Source organism: Hemitrygon akajei, chromosome 15 (genome assembly GCF_048418815.1).
Source record: "Hemitrygon akajei chromosome 15, sHemAka1.3, whole genome shotgun sequence".
Lineage (NCBI taxonomy): Eukaryota > Metazoa > Chordata > Chondrichthyes > Myliobatiformes > Dasyatidae > Hemitrygon > Hemitrygon akajei.
Genome location: NC_133138.1, coordinates 40838664 through 40859736, shown reverse-complemented (window position 1 = coordinate 40859736; position 21073 = coordinate 40838664). Strand labels below are relative to the sequence as shown.

Sequence of the window (21073 nt, the reverse complement as noted above, 5' to 3'; positions counted from 1 at the left end):
ACACCCCTGAGGTGCATCAGTGTTGATAGTCAGCAAGGTGGAGATGTTATTACCAATCCGCACTGATTGTGGTCTTCCGGTTAGAAAGTCGATGCTCCAGTTGCAGAGAGATGTACAGAGGCCCTGGATCTGTAGCTTTTCGATCAGGACTGTAGGGATGATGGTGTTAAATGCTGAGCTACTGTATAGTTAATAAACAGTATCTTAACATTTCTACATCTGCAGAAATTTGCGAGTGCCTTTGGTGATAACAAATTAACTAAGTTAACAAATTTCACGTCACATGCCGGTGATAATAGACCTCATTCTGAATCTGATTCTGATATACCTAATCTCCTCAAACTCTTAATCAAGTATAGCTGCTGTCATGTCTTCTTTGTAGCTGCATTAATATATTGGGCCCAGGGTAGATCCTCAGAGATATTGACTCTCAGGAATGGGATAGGCAGATGACAGGGAAAAATTGCTGACAGTGGAATGAGGTGAAGTGCAACATGGGGTAAAATTGAAAAGGGTGATGAATACAGGATTGAAAGAGTTATATTTCAATGCATGCCTTATATGGAGTAAGGTAGATGGTCTTGTAGCACAATTAGAGATTGTAGGTATGACACTGGGCACCACTGAGACGTGGCTGAAAGAACATCATAGTTGGAAGCTTTACATCCAAGGATACACCTTGCGTCTAAAGGACAGGCAGATAGACAGAGGGGGTGGGGTGGCTTTGTTGTTTAAAAAAATGAATTCAGATCCTGAGAAAGAATTGACAAAGGGTTGGAGAAAGTAGAACCCTTGTAGGTAGAGTTAACTAACTGCAAGGGTAAAAAGGTTTTGATGGGAATTATATGCCAGGATGTGGAATACAAATTTCAATGGGAGAGCGAAAAGGCATGTAATATGGGCAATGTTACAATCGTCATGGGAGATTTCAATATGCAGGTAGATTGGGGAAAATCAAACTGGTGGTGGATCACAAGACAGCGAATTGGTAGTGAAACCCCCTTTTACTGGGCATCTCTGGAAATGTGGCTCATTAGCCCTCGCTAACTGCCACTGGACTCCATGGCGAGAAACCCACTTTTCTCAGGCTTAATATGTCTAGAGTGTATATGACTTTGGTCCCACCAAATCTGTGAGGTTGGCATGCCTCACCCACCCAAAGCCCAGTCTGTGTGAATACTGTGTGATTTACTGCCCCCGGTAATTGCCCATTAGCAAGAACTAACAGATCGTACACTGCATACAATTAATCAGAAATATATTTAAGAATGTTAACTTAAGCAAATGGTTATTTAAGGAAAGAAAAAAACAAGAAGGACCCATTATACTTAAGCAGTCACATGGTGGAGCTCAAATCTTGAACTTGCCTGTAACTCATGCACTGGACCTTCTGTCTGTGTGAAAGCATGCACCACCTTCTGAAAGGTTCCTCAAAATCTATCTCAAACAAATGGGTCTCCCACAGGAGTATTGGTCCTTTCTCCTCAAAGCCATTCATCTGCACATTGAGCACCTTGTGTGACAGGGGCAGCATCCTCCACCATCTTCCCTCCTGTCCTCTCCCGGCTCCTGCCAATGAAGACCTCTCCGCCTAGTGTTCTCTAGAACCTTCTCCCAATTCTACCATCCGGATTGGCTGACACCACATTCCTAAATTGAACAACAAAGCCCCTTATCTCAGCTCAAATCCAAATAAGCTGAAAGCAGAGCAGACTGCTCTTACAGAACTGCTAAAATGAAATACCTAGAGCACAGCAGTAAAAATCTTAACCAGGGTGTTACAGTAGAATTCCTACAAAATGGGTTTTACAGCAACTGGTTAAACCCACTATGGGAAAGGCAACTCTGTTTTGGATGATGTGTAATGAACCAGATTTTATTAGGAAGCTTAAGATAAAGGAACCCTTGGTAGAAGGTGATCATAATACTTTAGAATTCATGCTGATAAAGTCAGATGTATTAGTATTAAGGTGGAGTAAAGGGAATTACAGAGGCATGAGAGAAGAGCTGGCCAAAGTTGATTGGAAGGGAACACTGGCAGGAATTTCTGGGGTCAATTAGGAAGGTGCAGGATAGATAGGTTCCAAAGATGAAAAAGTATTCTAAAGCCAGGATGATACAAAGGTGTTCGACAAGGGAAGACAAAGCCAACATAAAAGCAAAGGAGAGGGCTTATAATATAGCAAAAATTAATGGAAAGGATTAGGAAGATTTTAAAAAACCAACAGAAGCAACTGAACAAAAACATAAGGGGAGAAAAGATGAAATATGAAGGTAAATAAGCAAAAAACATCAGGATACCAGAAGTATTTACAGATTAATAAAGAGTAAAAGAGAGGCAAGAATAGATAACTTACCACTGGAACATGCTGCTAGAGAGGTAGTAATGGGGGACAAACTTAATAAATATTTTGCATCAGTCTTTACTGTGGGAGATATTAATAGTATGCCAGAAATACATGATTGTCAGGGCAGAAGTGAGTGTAGCTGCTATTAGTAATGAGAAGGTGCTTGGGAAGCTGAAAGGTCTGAAGGTAGATGAGTCACCTGGAAGAGATGGACTACACCCCAGAGTCATGAAAGAGATAGCTGAAGAGATGGTGGAGGCATTGGTAATGACCATTCAAGAATTGCTAGATTCTGGACGACTGGAACATTGCAAATGTCAGTCCACTCTTTAAGGAGGAAGGGAGGCAGAGGAAAGAAATTGTAGGCTAATTAGCCTCTGACTTCAGTGGTTGGGAAAATATTGGGAGTCCATTATTAAGGATGAGGTTTCAGGGTACTTGGAGGTACATAGTAAAATGGACCAAAATCAGCATGTTTCAAACACAGGAAATCTCTCCTGACAGTTCTGTTGGAATTATTTGAGGAAATAACAGGCAGGATTGACAAAGGAGAATTGGTGGATGTTATGTACTTGGATTTTTAGAAGGTCTTTGACAAGGTGCTGCACATGAGGCTGCGTAACAAGGTAAGAGTCCATGGTATTATAGGAAAGATACTAACATGGATAGTTTAGCTGATTGGCAGGGGGCAAAGATGGGGAATAAAGAGAGCCTTTTCTGGTTGGCTGCCAGTGAAGTGGTGTTCTGCAGGGGTCCGTATTGGGACCATTTCTTTTCACGGTACATGTCAACAATTTGTATGACAAAATTGATGATTTTGTGGCCAGGTTTGTGGAGATGAGTGGAGGGACAGGTAGCGTTGAGGGAGCAGGGAGTCTGCAGAAGGACTTGGACAGATTGGGAGAATGGGCATTAGGGTTATGCCCTAAAGACCATCAGTCCTACACTGTCTCCAGTGGTAATATAGTGGCCACTTTATTAGGTGTACTTGCTCATTAATCAGTCAATCATGATGTGGCAACTCAGTGCATAAAACCATGCAGACATGGTCAGGAGATTCAGCTGTTGTTCAGAACAAGCATCGGAATATGGAGGAAATGTGAACCAAGTGACTTTGACCGTGGAATGATTGCTGGTTCCAGATGGGGTGGTTTGAGTATCTCAAAAACTGCTGAACTCCTCGATTTTCATGAACAGCAGTCTACAATGGTACGAAAAACAGTGATCGGTAGTTCTGTAGGCAAAAACTCCTTGTTAATGAGAGGGCAGAGGAGAATGGCCAGAATTGACAGAATTAACACCATGTGTTACAACAGTGGTGTGGGAAGAGGATCTCTGAAGGCACAACATATCGAACCTTGAAGTGGATGAAGACCATGAACATGTACCAGTGGCCACTTTATTAGACAGAGGAGATTTCTGAAAAGCTGCCACTGAGTGTACATCAGTGATACTAAATCTGATTAAAAAAACACAAAATGCTGGCAGAACTCAGCAGGCCAGACAGCATCTATGGGAGGAGGTACTAACGATGTTTCAGGCCGAGACCCTTCATCAGGAGTGAAGTAACATGGGATGATCGAGGGGGGATAAGAAGTGGGGGGAGGGATAAAGTAGAGAGCTGGGAAGTGATAGGCTGGAGGGAAATGGGCTAGGGGGAAGGTGGAGAATTATGGGAAATAAAAGAGAAAGAAAGGTAGGGCTGGGGGGAGAGATCCCACCTTCTTCGCCGTGTGTCATGGACCCACCCGCTATTTCATCCTTTGACGGTTTCATGCATGCAATCGTCGTTTTTTTGACTTTGTTTCGTCCCCCACCACTATAATCTCTCCCCCAAGCCCTACATTTCTTTCTCTTTTATTTCCCATAATTCTCCACCTTCCCCTAGCCCATTTCCCTCCAGCCTATCACTTCCCAGCTCTCTATACCTCCCCCCTCGACCATCCCATGTCACTTTACTCCTGATGAAGGGTTTCGGCCCAAAACGTCGTTATTACCTCCTCCCATAGATGCTGTCTGGCCTGCTGAGTTCTGCCAGCATTTCGTGTTTTTTAATTTATTTCCAGCATCTGCAGATTCACTCGTGTTGCCATACTAAATCTGATTCTGATTTTGACTCAGGTCCTCTGCTGTCTTGGTATGGAAATTCCTCAAAGCTGCCAAACATCAGAGAGGAATTTTCTCCTAGTTTGTATTTTAAATGTCTAACCGCCTTATCCTGCTTTGAGATTTTGCTGACTGAAATATTCTCAGAGCATCAAGGGAGTATCTAATGTCCTTGTATTTCTCACATAAGAGGTGAATAAACAAGATGAATTTTTAATGCAGAATTTTGCAATTTAATTACTCATTATTGGTGCGATCTTTTTTATTGCATTCTAGATTGTAATTAAATTTTCCAAAATATAATGAGTTTAAAAGTTACAGTACTTTTCAAAATTCTTAGGCACATATAGAGGGAGTTTCTAAGACTTTGGCACAGTATTTGTCAATGTGGAGCGGAGAGCGAGTTTGTAAATCTGGTGGAAGCAAAGGATGTTGAGAAGTGTGAGGGTGGAGAGCCACAGGAGGGGTGTGGAACAAGTGGCAGAGAAGGAGTGCCAGAGGCGGTGTGTGGAGCGGGTTTAGACACACCCAAGACACCAGGCAAGGTTATTTGATTCCAAGCAAACACGAGGCTGACGAAGGGTCTCGGCCCAAAACGTCGACAGCGCTTCTCCCTGTAGATGCTGCCTGGCCTGCTGTGTTCCACCAGCGTTTTGTGTGTGTTGCTTGATTCCAAGCAATTGGTTTATTGATCATTACAGAATGTCTCTCTGGTGCTACCTACTCCCTCCCCTCTCCCTTCCTCTTTTCCCAACCTTGATTCCCCTCTTCCTGCCCCCCTTCCCACTCTCAGTCCACAATAGACACCCATATCAGAATTAGGTTTATCATCACTCACCTATGTTGTAATTTTTTTGTAAAATGAGTACAATACTGTGCAAAAATCTTAGGCACCCTAGCTATATAGATGTGCCTAAGACTTTTGCACACACAGTACTCTATATAAGAAACTTCCGGCTGCGTGACAGCAAAAGCGATGTGCGCAGAAGCATTTCAGCTACTGCACGACCGTACAGTAGCACCGCTTGGTGATTAGAAAACCAATCTTCATACCATTAGATTAGAAACTACCAAGAATGAATATAAAGGGTGGATCCTCCAAACTGGGTCCGGCCTTAACCAGACAGTAGAGGAGGCCATGGGCAGGCATGTCAGTGTGGGAATGGGAAGTGGTATTAAGATGGTTGGCCATCATGAGATCCTGGCTGTGGTGGCAGATGGGGGTGAAGGCGTTTGATGAAACCGCCCCTTATCTGAAGTAGGTCTCACTGATGTAGAGAAGGCTGCACAGGATACAGTGAATGACACAAATGGATTTGCATGGAATGTGAAATGCTTTCATAGCACCCATCATCAGAGATCCCCACCACCCAGGCCGTGCTCTTATTTCTCCGATGCCATCAGGTAGAAAGTACACGAGCCTCAGGACTTGAACCACCAGGTTCTCAACCATCATCCGTCAGGCTCTTGAACAAAAGGGGATAACTATAACCACTTGCCCATCCATTGAGATGTTTCCGCAACCAATGATCTCACTTTAAGGACCCTTATTTCATTCTTGTATTTATTTATATTTGCATTTACAGTTTGTTGTATTCTGCACTCTGATCTTTCACCGATCCTGTTATAGTTACTATTCAAAAGATTTGCTGAGTGTACCCACGTGAAAATTAATCTTGGGGTTTACTGTATATGGAAGAACAAGAAGTTGCCAGGTGATAGCTGAAACTGGGAGGGGTGACAGGTGAAGTAAAGAGCAGGGAATCTAATCACAAACGAAAGAAAATCTGTATATGCTGGAAATCCAGAGCATCATATACAAAATGCTGGAGGAACTCAGCAGGTCAGGCAGCATCCATGGAAAAAACTAGTCAACATTTAAGGCCGAAACCCTTCAGCAGGTCTGGAGAAAAAAAAGCTGAGTAAATTTGAAAGGTGGGGTTGGGGGTTGGAGGGAGAAACACAAGGTGATACGTGAAACTGGGAGGGAGGGGGGTGAAGTAAAGAGCTGTGAAGTTGGTGAAAGAGATACAGTGCTGGAGAAGGGGGAGCTAATAGGAAAGGACAGAAAGCCATGGAAGAAAGAAAAGGGGGAGGAGCACCAGAGGGAGGCGATGAGCAAGCAAGGAGGTAAGGTAGAGAGGGAAAAGGGGATGGGGAATGGTGAAGGGGGGCATTACCGGAGTTGTTCCTCCAACCTGAGTGTGGCCTCATCACGACAGTGGAGGACACCGTGGATGGACATATGGGAATGGGAAGTGGAATTAAAATGGGAGATCCTGCTTCTTCAGGTGCTCGGCGAAACGGTCTCCCAATCGGATCACCGATATACCGGAGGCCACACTGGGATCTCCGGGCGCAGTAGATGACCCCAACAGACTCACAGGTGAAGTGTCGCCTCAGTAACAGAGGATGTCAGCAAGGGAAAAGAATGCAGAAGAAAGGAGTAACACACACATAATGCTGGAGGAACTCAGCAGGCCAGGCAGCAACTTTGGAAAGAAGTACAGTCGACGTTTCGGGCCGAGATCGTGGCGCAAGAAAGGAGTGTAGAGACAATGGGACAAGGCTCAAATGGAGTATAAATAACTTTCGAGGCTGAATCGATTGTTTCTTTGCAAAGTCATTGACCACACACTGCATGCCTTGAGATAATTTCAGTATCCAGAGATCCATTTCCAAGGTGCCCGATGCCACGACGTGTATATGATTTAGGCATTGTATCTCAAAATAAATATAAATAATATATGCAAACTGCCGCAGGCGTAGCGGTTGCGCTTTGATTGACGGCGGGGTCGAGAGCAGAGTCTGCCGCTCCTGCAGGTGGCGCTGCGCCACCCCGTCTACCGCCCTCTCCCTTTCGTCGCTTTACGGCGGAAGGGCTGGCGCGGCGCGACGGTTTTACGGCAGGTCGGCGAGGTGGTGGAGCCAGGATGGCGTCGGGGAGCGGGGTGAGTGGCGGCAGCGACAATGTAGGGACAAGGTCTAAAGTGAATACCCTGATGAGACAGCTGTGGTAGTGATAGTGTTAGTGATGTAGAGTTTCCTTTGTGTGAATTTAGGAAGGCTATTGTTAGTGTAGGTCATCAGACATCTCCAAGAAAGGATGATTAATGCTATTGTATGTTTAAGCGTATGACTGACAACTCTCTCAAGGAATTATTAAAATTATTGAACCGCATTTGGAGGTTAGGCCATCTTCCTTCCTCATGGAAAATAGCAGTAGTAGTGCGTATTCTAAAACCTGGAGACCCCCGTTGGATCCTTTTAGTTATAGACCAATATCATTAACGTCCCATTTGTGTAAAGTTACGAAACGTATGGTAATAGAGCTTTTGAATTACATTTTGGAAGAAAGAGGTGCCATAGCGTTTTATCAGAGCGGATTTTGGAAGAGTAGAAAGATATTGCATTAATTTTAACATTTGGAAGATGATATTAGGAAGGCACAGGTAAGTGAAGTTGTAATAGCAGAACTTTTTGATATTGAAAAGACGTGATATGTTATGGAAGGAAGGTCATTTGATTAAATTATGGAAAGTAGGAGTGAGGGAAGACTGTATAATTTCTTTTATTTGGACGGCCTATGCAAGTAAAGTTGGTAAAGTATATTTGGGCTTCTATGCGATAGAGAATGGGACCCCACAAGGCCGTATTTGTAGCCCTTTATTGTTTAATATTATGATTAATTGTATTTTCTCTGAGATAGGGTGCTGGAGTGTGTAAATCACTATATGCAGATGATGGAACTTTATGGATTAGAGGTAGAAATATCAATTTTACTGTATATAGGATGCAGTTAGCAATAAGGTTGAACAGTGGACAAATAGATGAGGATTTAAACTTTCAGTAGCTAAACCTCAAGTTATGTGTTTTACGAAGAGGGTCAATAGACCTACACTTGATTTGGAATGATATGGTTAAACTTTTAAAGAAGTGTCAGTGATAAGATTTCTTGGCATGTGGCTGGATAATAAGCTGCCTTGAAAGCGCCATAACAGTGAAATAATATACAAATGTAAAGGGAAATGAAGTTCTCTAAGGTGTCTATGTGGGTATTCAGAAACATATTTGACCATTTCTATTTGTTTGATTAGATCTTTGCTTGATTATGGCTGTATGGCTTCTGGATCAGCTTCATCTTCACATTTAAATATTTGGATGAGATACAAGCACAGGCTTTAAGACTGTGTTGTGGTGCATTAGGACTGTCTTGAGCTTTACTGGTTGAAATGGGACAATTACTCTTACAATTGCAGAGGTTGAAGTTAATTTCAGGGGGCAAAGAAATGATTGTTTAAGGTGTGTCGGAGGACTGTTGGGAACATCACAAGAAGAATGTTTTTAGTTTGGGGTGTCTGGGTTCTTACCATGGGTTTGCTGGATTATGCAATATGTCCCACTGTAGCTTTCTCGGTAACCCCCACCTTGGTTTTTCCCAGTGATTTTAGGTTGCATGATTTGATGAAGTCCGAGGATCCTGATATGCCTGAGGGTCTGTTGGTTCATCAGTATGTTTAAAAAAAATTGTAATGTGTTAACCATTTTTACTGATGGATCAAAAGATAATTTAACTGGATATGTGGGTGCGGCTGCTTTTGTGCCTGAATTACAGGTAACAATAAAGAAACATCTTATTAACCATTTAACAGTATATACAGCAGAATTGGTTGCCATCATTTTGGGCATACTGTGGGTGGATGAAATTGTCCTTGCAAAGTGGTAATCTGTTCTGATTCTTCTTTGGTTTTGATGAGTCTTAAAGCAGGTCATTCTAGCAGTAGGTCATATTTAGTGTTAGAAACCCTTCAGATTTATATCATTCAAAGTATTGGTTTGCATGTTTTCTTCTTATGGGTCCCTGTACATAGGTGTCGATGGGAATGAGCGGGTTGATTGCTAAAAAACTATTAGAAGTTTACGTTTGAATAAAGAGCCTTCACTTAGCAATTAAGAAGCTATGATGTTGGCAGGGTTAAGAATTAGGGGGTTATGGCAAGACTTGCGGGATAATAGGCATAAGGGGAGAACCTTTACAGAATACATAAAACTATTGGATTAATGGGAGAAGGGGGTAAAACAAGAAGGGAAAGAGTTATGAGCAACACACAAAATGCTGGAGGAACTCAGCAGGCTAAGCAGCATCTGGGAAAAACCCTTTGGCAGGACTGGAGAAAAAAAGATGAAGGGTAGATTTAAAAGGTGGGGAGAGGGGAAGAGAGAGAAACAAGGTGACAGATGAAACCTGGAGGGAGAAGGATGAAGTAAAGAGCTGGGAAGTTGATTGGTGAAAGAGATAGCAGGCCATGGAAGAAAGAAAAGGAGGGAGGAGCACCAGAAGGAGGCGATGGATGGGTAAGGAGATAAGGTGAGAGAGGGAAAAGGGGATGGGAAATGGTGAAAGGGGGGTGGCATTTCTGGAAGTTTGAGAAATTGATGTTCATGCCATCAGGTTAGAGGCTAACCAAACGGAATACAAGATGTTGTTCCTCCAGCCTAAGTGTGGCCTCATCATGACAGTGGAGGAGCCCATGGATGGATATATTGGAAACAAGAGAAAATCTGCAGATGCTGGAAATTAGAGCAGTGCATGCAGAATGCTGGAGGAACTCTGCAGGCCTGGCAGCATCTATAACAGGAGAAAAGGACAGTTGACGTTTGAGGCCGAAATGTCGACTGTCCTTTTTTCCCATAGATGCTGCCTGGCTTGCTGAGTTCCTCCAGCATTTTGGAATGAGAAGTGGAACTAAAATGGATGGGCACTGGGAGATCCCGCTTGTTCTGGTGGACGGAGCGTAGGTGCTCGGCGAATCGGTCTCCCAATCTGCATCACGTCTCATCAATATACAGGAGGACACGCTGGAAGAACTAGACACAGTAGGTGACCCCAACAGACTCACAAGGTGAAGTGTCACCTCACCTGGAAGGACTGTTTAGGGCCCTTAATGAGGAGGAAGTGTAGAAGTTGTTCCACTTGTAAGGATAAGTGGCAGGAGGGAGATCAGTGGGGAGGGACAAATGGCAAGGGAGTTGCGTAGGGAGTGATCCCTACAAAAAGCAGAAAGATGGGAGGGGCAGGGAAAGATGTGTTTGGTGGTGGGATTTTGTTGGAGGTGGTGAAAGTTTCAGAGAATTATGTGCTGGACATGGACGCTGTTGGAGTGGTAGGTGAGGACAAGGAGAATCCTATCACTGGTAGTGTGGCGGGAGGATGGGGTAAGAGCAGGCGTGCATGAAATGGAAGAGATGCGGTTGACGCTCTGTCCACCAGAACAAGCAGGATCTCCCAGTGGCCATCCATTTTAGTTCCACTTCTCATTCCAAAGTGCTGGAGGAACTCAGCAAGCTAGGCAGCATCTATGGAAAAAAGGACAGTCGACATTTCGGCCCCAAACATCAATGAATTATTTATGGTTTTATATTGCTATATTTCTTCACTATTCTTGATGCGGCTGTAATGAAACCCAATTTCCCTCGGGATCAATAAAGTATGTCTGTCTGTCTATCTGTCTGAGGGCAGCGTTGATGATATATTGACTTGACTTGGAATTGGGCATACTATGCTTAATTATTCCTTGTATCTTGTTGGAAAACAACACTCTTGGTGTCTAAATAAAAAACACAAAATGCTGGCAGAACTCAGCAGGCCAGACAGCATCTATGGGAGGAGGTATTCGTGTTTCGGGTTTTTAAGGGTTTCGGCCCGAAACATCGTATTACCTGCTCCCATAGATGCTGTCTGGCCTGCTGAGTTCTGCCAGCATTTTGTGTTTTTTATTTATTTCCAGCATCTGCAGATTCACTCGTGTTACTCTTGGTGTCTGTAGGTTTTTGTCATCATTATGAAACAGATGAAGACATTCTTTTACAATGTGAAGCATACAAGGTTGAAAGAAAGCAAATGCAGGCTGCACTGCTAGCTTTGGGGGTTGATAGTTTTTATTTAAAAACTTTACTCAGTAATGGAAGTGATTTTAATTTAATTCACAATATTGTCTTTCAGGGCTCTTTGGGGTAATCTAGTTTTCATTTGATAAAGAACTAGTAGGGGTTTTATTCTCTACACCACACTTCAGTCCAGTGGTGGTGATAATCCACAACTGCCATTAAAAGTAAGAAGAGGTGGCTGCCTGGGCATATGTATGGGCAGAGGGGTCGGGGCCAGGCTGGGGTAACAACTCATGGGGTACATAGACAGTGTGGTGGCTGGACTGAGAGTGGGGATGAAGCTGTCACAGAGAAAATAGTAGTCACAAGGAGGGTGGCGAGGGGCATATAGGGAAATGGCATGGGTCAGAGGTCCCCAGAGGGGACGTTCAGGGCAAATAGGGGTAAAGGTGAGGGTCACAGGCGAATGGTTGAACTATATAGGAAAGGGTTAGAGGTCACAAGGGGTTTTGGGGTATATAGGGAGGTGGCAGGCATGTGGGGTCACTGGGATGGTTGTGAGGATTTACAGCGGAGGGGTGGGAGCAATCAGGAAAGGGACAGGGCCAAGGGTCATGGAGGGGTTTTAGAGCAAATACAGAGGGGGAAGGAGTGAGAAATGAAGGGAGTTCAAGGACATAGCAAGGAGGGGGAAGCAGGTGTGGTAATGGGACATTGAGGTAACTGGGGGAGCAGTGGGAGGAGGGAGAAAACAGTGAAGAGCAGGAGATCTCGGGGTATAGGGGATGGAAAATGGAAAGACGGGAAGGGAAGGTGAGAGGCAGATGGGTATAATAGTGGCAGGAAGCACAGACAGGGCAATCATGGAAGCAGCTATAAGGTTAGCACAAGGATTGAAGGACAGTTTATCTTTAAATGTTATTGAGTTTAAAAATCGGTATGTTATATTGAAATTGTATCAGAGATTAGTGAGACCAAATTTGGAGTATTGTGTGCACTTGTGGTCACCTACCTATAAGAAAGATATCAATAGGATTGAAAGAGTGCAGAGGAGTTTTACAGGGATATTGGCAGGATTTGAGGACCTGAGTTACTGGGGAAGATTGAATAAGCTAGGACTTATTTTTCCCTGGAGTGTCGAGAATGAGGGGAAATTGATAGAACTGAACCTAATCATGAGAGGTATAGATATGGTAAATGGAAGCAGGCCTTTTTTACTGGGGTTGGGTGAGGCTTGAACTAGAGGTCATAGGTTAAGGGTGAACAGTGAAAAATTTAAGGGAATCCTGATTGGGAAGTTGTTCACTCAGAACGTGGTGCGAGTGTGGAACGAGTTGCCAGTGGAAGTGGTGGATACGGGTTCAATTGAAACATTTAAGAGAAGTTTCTGTAAGTACTTGGATAGGAGGGGTTTGGAGAGCTATGCTTCAGGTAAGATTCGAGGAGATGAGGCAGAGTAACAGTTTGGCATGGACTAGATGGGCTGAAGGGCCTGTTTATGGGGAAAAGTGCTGTATGACCATTATTTGGAAAGTGGGGGCATGGTAAACTTGGAAACCACAGGCTGATTGATGATTTCAACTTGTGCGAGGCAGATTCAGGAGTCAACTCAGGAGCAGTATAAACCTAATTTCAGGATTAATTTTGATTAATCAAAAAAATCATATATATCTAAAGGGAAGGTCATGGCTGATTAACTTGGTAATTTGGTTTATTAGTGTCACATCTTCTGAGGTACAATGGAAAACTTACTTTGCTTGTTTTAGCCCGATGTCATGAACTCTATACGGATTACGTGAGGAGGAGGTGTTTGCTCTCTTGAAGCAATTTAGGGTAGATAAATTCCCAGGGCCTGACAGGATGTTTCCTTGGACCCTGTGGGAGGCTAGTGCAAAAATTGTAGGGGCCCTAACAGATATTCAAAGCATCCTTGCCCATAGGTGAGGTGCTGGAGGATAGCTAATGTTTAAGAAAATGTTTAAGAAAGGCTCTAAAAATAAGCCAGCAAATTATAGGCCATTGAACCTGACATCAGAAGTTGGAAATTTATTCAAAGGAATTCTAAGGGACTGGATTTATAAGTATTTGGACATTCAAGTACTGATTAGGGATAGTCGACATGTCTTTGCTTGTGGTAGACAATGCTAACCAGTCTTGCAGAGATTCTCAAGCAATTTATCAGGAAAGTTGATGAAGGTAAGGCAGTGGATGTTGTCGCCATGGACTTTAGCAAAGCCTTTGACAAAAGGTCCTGCATGGGAGGCTGGTCAAGATGGTCTATTTGCTTGGCATTCAAGATAAGGTAGTAAATTGGATTAGACATTGAAGCCCGAAAGTGGTAGTAGATGGTTGCCTCTGTGACTAGTGTGTTGCAGGGATCGGTGCTGAGTCGGTTTTTGTTCGTCACCTATATCAACGATCTGGAGGCTAATGTGATAAACTAGATCAGCAAATTAGAATCATAGAATTATAAAGTCATAGAAAAGTACAGCACAGAAATAGGTCCTTAGGCCCATCTAGTCCGTGCTGAACCATTCAGGCAGCCTACTCTTATTGACCTGCACTGGGACCATAACCCTTTGTTGCCCCACCATCCATGTGCCTATCCAAACTTCTCTTTAAATATTGAAATCAAGCTTGCTTGTACCACTTGTGCTGCAGCTTGTTCTACACTCTCATGTCCCTCTGATTAAAGAAGTTTCCCTTCATGTTCCCCTTAAACTTTTCAGCTTTCACCCTTAACCCATGACCTCTAGTGGAAAAAACCTGCTTGCACTTACCCTATCTATACCCCTTATAATTTTGTATACATTCATCAAATATCCATAGGACCATAAGATATAGGAGCAGAATTAAGCTATTTGGCCTCTTGAGCTTGCTCTGCCATTTCATCATGGCAGATCCTTTTTTCCTTTCAGCCCCATTCTTTTGCCTTCTCCCCATATCCCTTCATGCCCTGATCAATCAAGAATCTATCAATCTCTACCTTAAGTATAAAGGCTTGGCCTCCACAGCTGCCTGTGGTAAAGAATTCCACAGATTCATCACCCTCTGGCTTAAGAAATTCTTCCTCATCTCTTATAAAAGGACACTCCTCTATTCTGAGGCTATGTCCTCTTGTCTTAGACACTCCCACCATAGGAAACATCCTCTTCATATCCACTCTATCATGGCCTTTCATCATTCGATATATTGCAGTGAGGTCACCCCTCATTCTTCTGAATTCTGGGTAATACAGGCCTAGAGCCATCACGTGTTCTTCATATGACAAGCCATTCAATCCTGGAATCATTTTCATTAACCTCCTTTGAACTCTCAGGAGCACATCCTTTCGAAGATAAGGGGCCCAAACCTGCTCAGAATACTGCAAGTAAGGTCTCACCAGTGCTTAATAAAGTTTCAACATTATATCCTTGCTTTTATATTCTTGTCCTCTTGAAATGAATACTAACATTGCATTTGCCTTCCTCACCACAGACTCAACCTGCAAATTAACCTTCAGGGAATCCTGCACAAGGACTCCCAAATCCTCAGTTTTTTGTATTTGTTCTCCATTTAGAATATTGTCAATCCTTTCAAATCTCCTTGCAATCTTCTACGTTCCAAGGAGTAAAGTCCTAACCTATTCAAACTTTACTCATAACTAGTGTCCTTCAGACCCGGCAACATTCTTGCAGATTTTCTCTGTACTCTTTCAACCTTATTTACATTTTTCCTGTAGGTGACCAAAAAGTTTGCAGATGGCAACAGTTTGCGAGTGCAGTGGACAGTGAGGTAGATTATTAAAGTTTGTAGTGTGATCTGGACCAGTTGAAAAAATGGGCTGAAAAATGGCAGATGGAATTTAATGCAGACAAGTGTGAGGTGTTGCACTTTGGGAGGACACACCAGGATAGGACTTACACAGTGAATGGTCAGGCACTGAAGAGTGTGGTGGAACAGAGAAATCAGGGAATACAGATCCTTAATTCCTTAAAAATGGTATCACAGTTAGATAGAATCATAAAGAAAGCTTTTGGCTCACTGGCCTTCATAAATCAATGTATTGAGTACAGGGATTGGGAAGTTCTGTTGAAGCTAGATAAGACATTGGTGACGCCTTATTTGGAGTATTGTGTGCAATTTTTGTCACCTATCTCGAGAAAAGATGTAAATAGGATTGAAAGAGCACAGAGAAAATTTATAAGGACTTGAGGATCTGAGTTGTTGTATTTCTTTGTTCTACTGTGAATCTTGGGGTAGCATTTTGGTGACACCTACATACTTTGATAATACACTCGTCCCCCCCATCCCTTCCCACCAATCTCCCTCCTGGCACTTATCCTTGTAAACGGAACAAGTGCTACACCTGCCCTTACACTTCCTCCCTCACCACCATTCAGGGCCCCAGACAGTCCTTCCAGGTGAGGCGACACTACACCTGTGAGTCGGCTGGTGTTGTATACTGCGTCCGGTGCTCCCGGTGTGGCCTTTTATATATTGGCGAGACCCAACGCAGACTGGGAGACCGTTTCGCTGAACACCTACGCTCGGTCCGCCAGAAAAAGCAGGATCTCCCAGTGGCCACACATTTTAATTCCACGTCCCATTCCCATTCTGATATGTCTATCCATGGTCTCCTCTATTGTCAAAATGAATCCAAATTCAGGTTGGAGGAACAACACCTTATATACCTCCAACCTGATGGCATGAACATTGACTTCTCTAACTTCCGTTAATGCCCCTCCTCCCCTTCTTACCCCATCCCTGACATATTTAGTTGTTTGCCTGTTCTCCATCTCCCTCTGGTGCTCCCCCACCTCCTTTCTTTCTCCTGAGGCCTCCCGTCCCATGATCCTTTCCCTTCTCCAGCTCTGTATCACTTTCGCCAATCACCTTTCCAGCTCTTAGCTTCATCCCACCCCCTCCGGTCTACTCCTATCATTTCGCATTTCCCCCTCCCCCCTCTACTTTCAAATCTCTTACTATCTTTCCTTTTGGTTAGTCCTGACGAAGGGTCTCGGCCCGAAACGTCGACATCGCTTCTCCCTACAGATGCTGCCTAGCCTGCTGTGTTCTACCAGCATTTTGTTTGTGTTGTACTTTGATAATACGTTTGCTTTGAACTTTCAAAGTTCAAAGATCAATCTAACCCTCCCCTCCCACATAGCACTCCATTTTTCTTTCACCAATGTGCCTATTGAAGTCTCTTAAATATCCATAACGTATCTGCTGATCCTGATACTTTTGTGATCCAGAGGTTCTTTGGAAGTCAAGAATAAACCATAAAACTTATTGTTCAGCTATCTTATTAAGTGTTGCAAGAATGACCAAAGAAAGAGGAGCTGAGAGAACAAAAACAAGGAGAGAGACAGGAAATAACAAAATTCCAGTGATAACAATTAATCTATAAAAAAGCCAGATTCAAGTGGTGTGACACCTGTTTCTGAAAACTTAAAAGTTTCTAAAAAAATACAGAAGCAATTGTACTGTAATTACTTCACTGAACAATTACATGTGTATAGATGATTATATAAAAGCACAGTGGATATCAGTTATTTGGGCCATTGGTTAAATGGGGCCACCACTTACTTAGGACAACTCTTAAAAATAACAAAAACTAATTGAGAATTGAGGATTCCCTTAATTTATTTGGGACATTATGCCTTTTAATTAGGACGTGATATGGTTGCTGAACAGTTTCTTACTAGTGTCAGTTGTGTGCACATCATTTTGCCTTTATTAGACACTAAACCATGCTTAGAGGGAACAGTTTTCAAATAGCGTCAGTTGCGTATGTTTGTGTTCAAAAAGCAGTGGTTTTTGTCACTGATAGTTGGTGAGAAATAAGCAGCAAGACAATTCAAAACTTTTGCTCACTGCAATTTCAAGCATTCAGGCTTGGAGATGCCAGAAATGGCCGGGAGTGAAAATGGAGCAAATTCACTACTTAAACATGTTAGGAACTAAGAATAATGTGAAGGTATCGACAGTCGTCTTGCATGTTACAATGAAAATGAAGATTTGGAGTATGCTAACATCGAAATTGATTTTGTTCATTTACAGTCAATCAAAACACGTCAGTGTACACTGGATGAATTCCTCTGATTACCATTAGGAAATAATACACAGTTTTATAGTACTGTAGTAGTATTGGTGTTCTAATTTGTTTTGTATTTCATTTAAATACATGATTTGTTACTCAGTTAAACAATAGTTTATATTTTTTACACCTTTTCAACTATTTCCATGAAACTTCGGAACTGGAGCAGCTGCTTAGTAGGGCCAAAATGTACTGGCCCTGATGTGTCAATTAACTAGAATCCACTGTACAAGCAAGCATAGTGAATTTAAACTTCAGGCCACGGTAGCTTAGCAGTTAGCATAACACTATTACAGTTCGAGGTGTTGAAGGAATACTCCTGATAGAATGTGTGTGTTTTCTCGCAGTGCTCTAGTTTTCTCCCACAATCCAAAGACATACCAGGTAGGTTAAATTGTAAATTGTCCCATGATTAGGTTAGGGTTAAATCGGTGTTGTTGGGGGTAACAGGGGCGATGTAGTTTGAAGGGTAGAAAGGCCGTATTCTGAGCAGTGTCTCTAAATAAATAAACTACAAGGTAAATGTAAGAAAAACAACGATTCTGCATTCTAATGCAATGCTGTCTTCAACACCCCTGGCAGTGCTTTCCACACACCCACCATTCTCTTTAAACCTACCTCTGACATCCTTAAGGTTGTTTTAATGAGATTCTGCTTGACAGGCTGGTAAGATATGTAAAGATGCAGGCAAAAATGACAAGCTGGCTCCAAAGTTAACTGCGAGGAAGAATGGTGTCAAGATTGGCAGGTGATATTGTGACCAGAAGGATGTTTCACAAGGCCTGGCCGCTTGCATTTTGTAAAATATATTAATGGGTTTTTTTCCACCTATATTTGAAGATGTCTGCAGAGGAAATTAAATTTGACAGGCCACAGGATTGGTTAAGTCTTGTCGTTTGTGCAGGAAAATGGCAAGTGGAATTTAATCCAGAGAAATGAGGTGTTTTAGTTAGAGAGGCAAAATAAAGTGGGAGGAATATATGGTAAACGGTAGGATGCAGTGAAGGAACAGGTACCTTGTGTATGTCCCCTGATCCTTAAAGGGAGTGGGACACATCAATATTGGATAGATACATGTATGGGCTTTGGAAGGATATGGTCCCACTGCAGGTTGATGGGAGTAGTCATTTTAAACAATTCAGTATGGACTAGATGGGTCAAAGGGCCTGTTTTTGTGCTGTACTTTTCTATGACTCTATGAAGTGTTGAAAAGGCTCAGAGGATGCTTTTCTTTATTTACCAGGGCGTAGAATATAAGAGACAGAGGGTGGTATACTAATCCACCTCTATTTGCATCTATAGAATAAGAAAAGATTAATATTATTGTGTGCCACGGTAGTATAGTGGTTAGAGTGATGCTATTAAAGTTCGTGGCATTTCGGAGTTCAGTTGCGGCACTCTCTTTAAGGAGTTTGTACATTCTCAGACTGACAGACAGACATACTTTATTGATCCCGAGGGAAATTGGGTGCATGGGTGTGTACCCATGAGTGCATGGGTACTCCATGTACTCCTCATGAGTGCATGGGTTTCTTCTGGGTGCTCCAGTTTTTTCCCCTCAGTCCAAAATTAGGTTAACTGGTCATTGTAAATTGACCTGTGATCTGGTCTTAAGTAGGTGGGTTGCTGAGTGGTCTTGTTTTGTTTCATGCTGTATTGCTAAAGAAGATTTAAAAAATAAATAAAATTTCAGATTGTAGAGCCTTTGTCACCATATACAGTCCTGAGATTCATTGTCTTGCAGGCATACTCAATAAATCCATAGAATAATAACCATAACAGAATCAGTGGAAAAACCGCACCAGCTTGGGCATTCAACCAGTGTGTCAAAGCCAACAAAATTGCAAGTACTAAAATGAATAAATAATATAAATAAGCTATAAATATTGAGAACAAATAAACAACAAATATCCAGAACATGAGATACAGCGTCCATAGTTTATGGGAACAGTTCAGTGTCGGAGTAAGAGAAGTTGAGCGAAGTTTTCCTTTTTGGTTCAAGAGCCAAGAGTTGAGGGTTAATAACTGTTCCTGAACCAGGTGGTGTGAGTCCTTCTTCCTGATGGCAGTAGCAAGAAGAGAGCATATCCTCGGTGGTGGGGTCCCTGATGATTAATGCTATACATGTGACAAATAAAGCTACTCTTTTATTTTTATCTCTGACTGTTAATGCTTCTAATAGAAGAAGGTACAGGAGCTCCAGACTGAAAGGAATATGGACGGCTAGGCAGGAGGGAAGCTTTAAGATTGATCTTTGGGTAGGTTTAAAGGTGGGGAGAACGTGGGCCGAAGGTTCTGTACTGCATTGCAATGTAAGTCGGTAGTACAGGAAACGTTGAGTATGCTGGAGTTGGTCTCATTGGAACAGAGAAGCCGAGCGCATAGATAATTGGGATTTATAAAATTATTTTTGGGCTTCAAGTGGGATAATTCTGAAATAAAAACAGTGTGTTCATAATACTGAGCAGTTAAGTCATTATCTGTGGAGAGAGAAACAATCAATATTCCAGATTAATAATTCTTTATCAGAATGACCATCAGCCTCAAATGTTCAGAATCTCAATCAGGTTTAATATCACTGAGTGTATGTTGAGAATTGTGTTGTTTTGTGGCAGCAGTACAGTGTAATAGATTAAAAAAAAAACTATAAATTACAATAAAGAATAAACGGGAGATTGGGGCTAAGAGGGAAATGGATCAGCCTTGATGAGATGGTGGAGCATACTTGATGGGCCAAATGGCCTAATTGTGTGCCTATAGCTTATCTTATAAGTGTGTGTGTATGTATCTCTCTCCCTCTTGTGTGTGTGTGTGTGTGTGTGTGTGTCAGGGTTATCACTAATATATAATTATCAGGGTTATAATCATATAAGAGATAATCAGGTTTATCAAAGATTTTAAGTACATTTATTATCAAAGTACGTATACAGTTCTGCAACCACGAGTTTGTCCTTAGACACAGCAAAGGCGCCAGATCACTCAGTAGGTTCAAAACCACATTATCAAAATGTAATTTACAAGCTCCAATTGCATCCAGATTTGTAGTAGAACAATATTTGAAAGAAGAAATAGTTTTGTGAGCCATCTGTAGGACGTTGCCATTAGTTGTTGGCACCATCTTGCAATTTTCATAGAGTCAGAGAGAAGTACAGCACAGACCCAGGCCCTTAGGCCAATCTAGTCCACGCCAAAACCATTTAAGCTGCCCACTCCCATCAACCTCTACTGGGACCCTAGCTCTCCATATCCCTACTATCCATGTACCTATCCAAACTTCTCTTAAACATTGAAATCAAGCTGGCATGTGCCACTTGCACTGGCAGCTCATTCCACATGCTCATGAACTCAGTGAAAATGTTTCTCCTCATGTTCCCTTCAAACTTCTCACCTTTCACCCTTAACCCATGACTTCTAGTTGTAGTCCCACCCAACCTCAGGGAGAAGAGTGCATTGCCTAGTTCAAGTTTGTTGTCATTCAACTGTACACATATACTGTACATCTAAACAAAGCAATGCTCCTCAGGTCATCTACGATGGATGCTGCTTTCCTGGAGCAGTGCACCATTTAAATGTGCTCGGTGGTGGGGAATGGGCTGGATCATTTTCACCATTTTTTGTAGGCATTTCTATTCTTGCATATTGATGTTTC

At 42.5% G+C, this 21073-nt stretch overlaps 1 protein-coding gene across 2 annotated transcripts in view; it reads left to right on the top strand.

Moving 5' to 3' along the window:
- Window positions 1-7298: 7298 nt before the first annotated feature.
- Window positions 7299-21073, top strand: part of zmat2 (zinc finger, matrin-type 2) — a 51254-nt gene continuing 37479 nt past the window's right edge. Inside the window, exon 1 of one of the 2 annotated variants that reach the window (XM_073067418.1) lies at window positions 7299-7405. In XM_073067418.1, the coding sequence (XP_072923519.1) occupies window positions 7388-7405 (18 nt within the window). In that variant the 5' untranslated portion in view covers window positions 7299-7387. Of the gene's footprint in view, window positions 7406-7884; window positions 7907-21073 lie in introns of those variants that run through there. The other variant, XM_073067419.1, reaches the window with a different exon arrangement.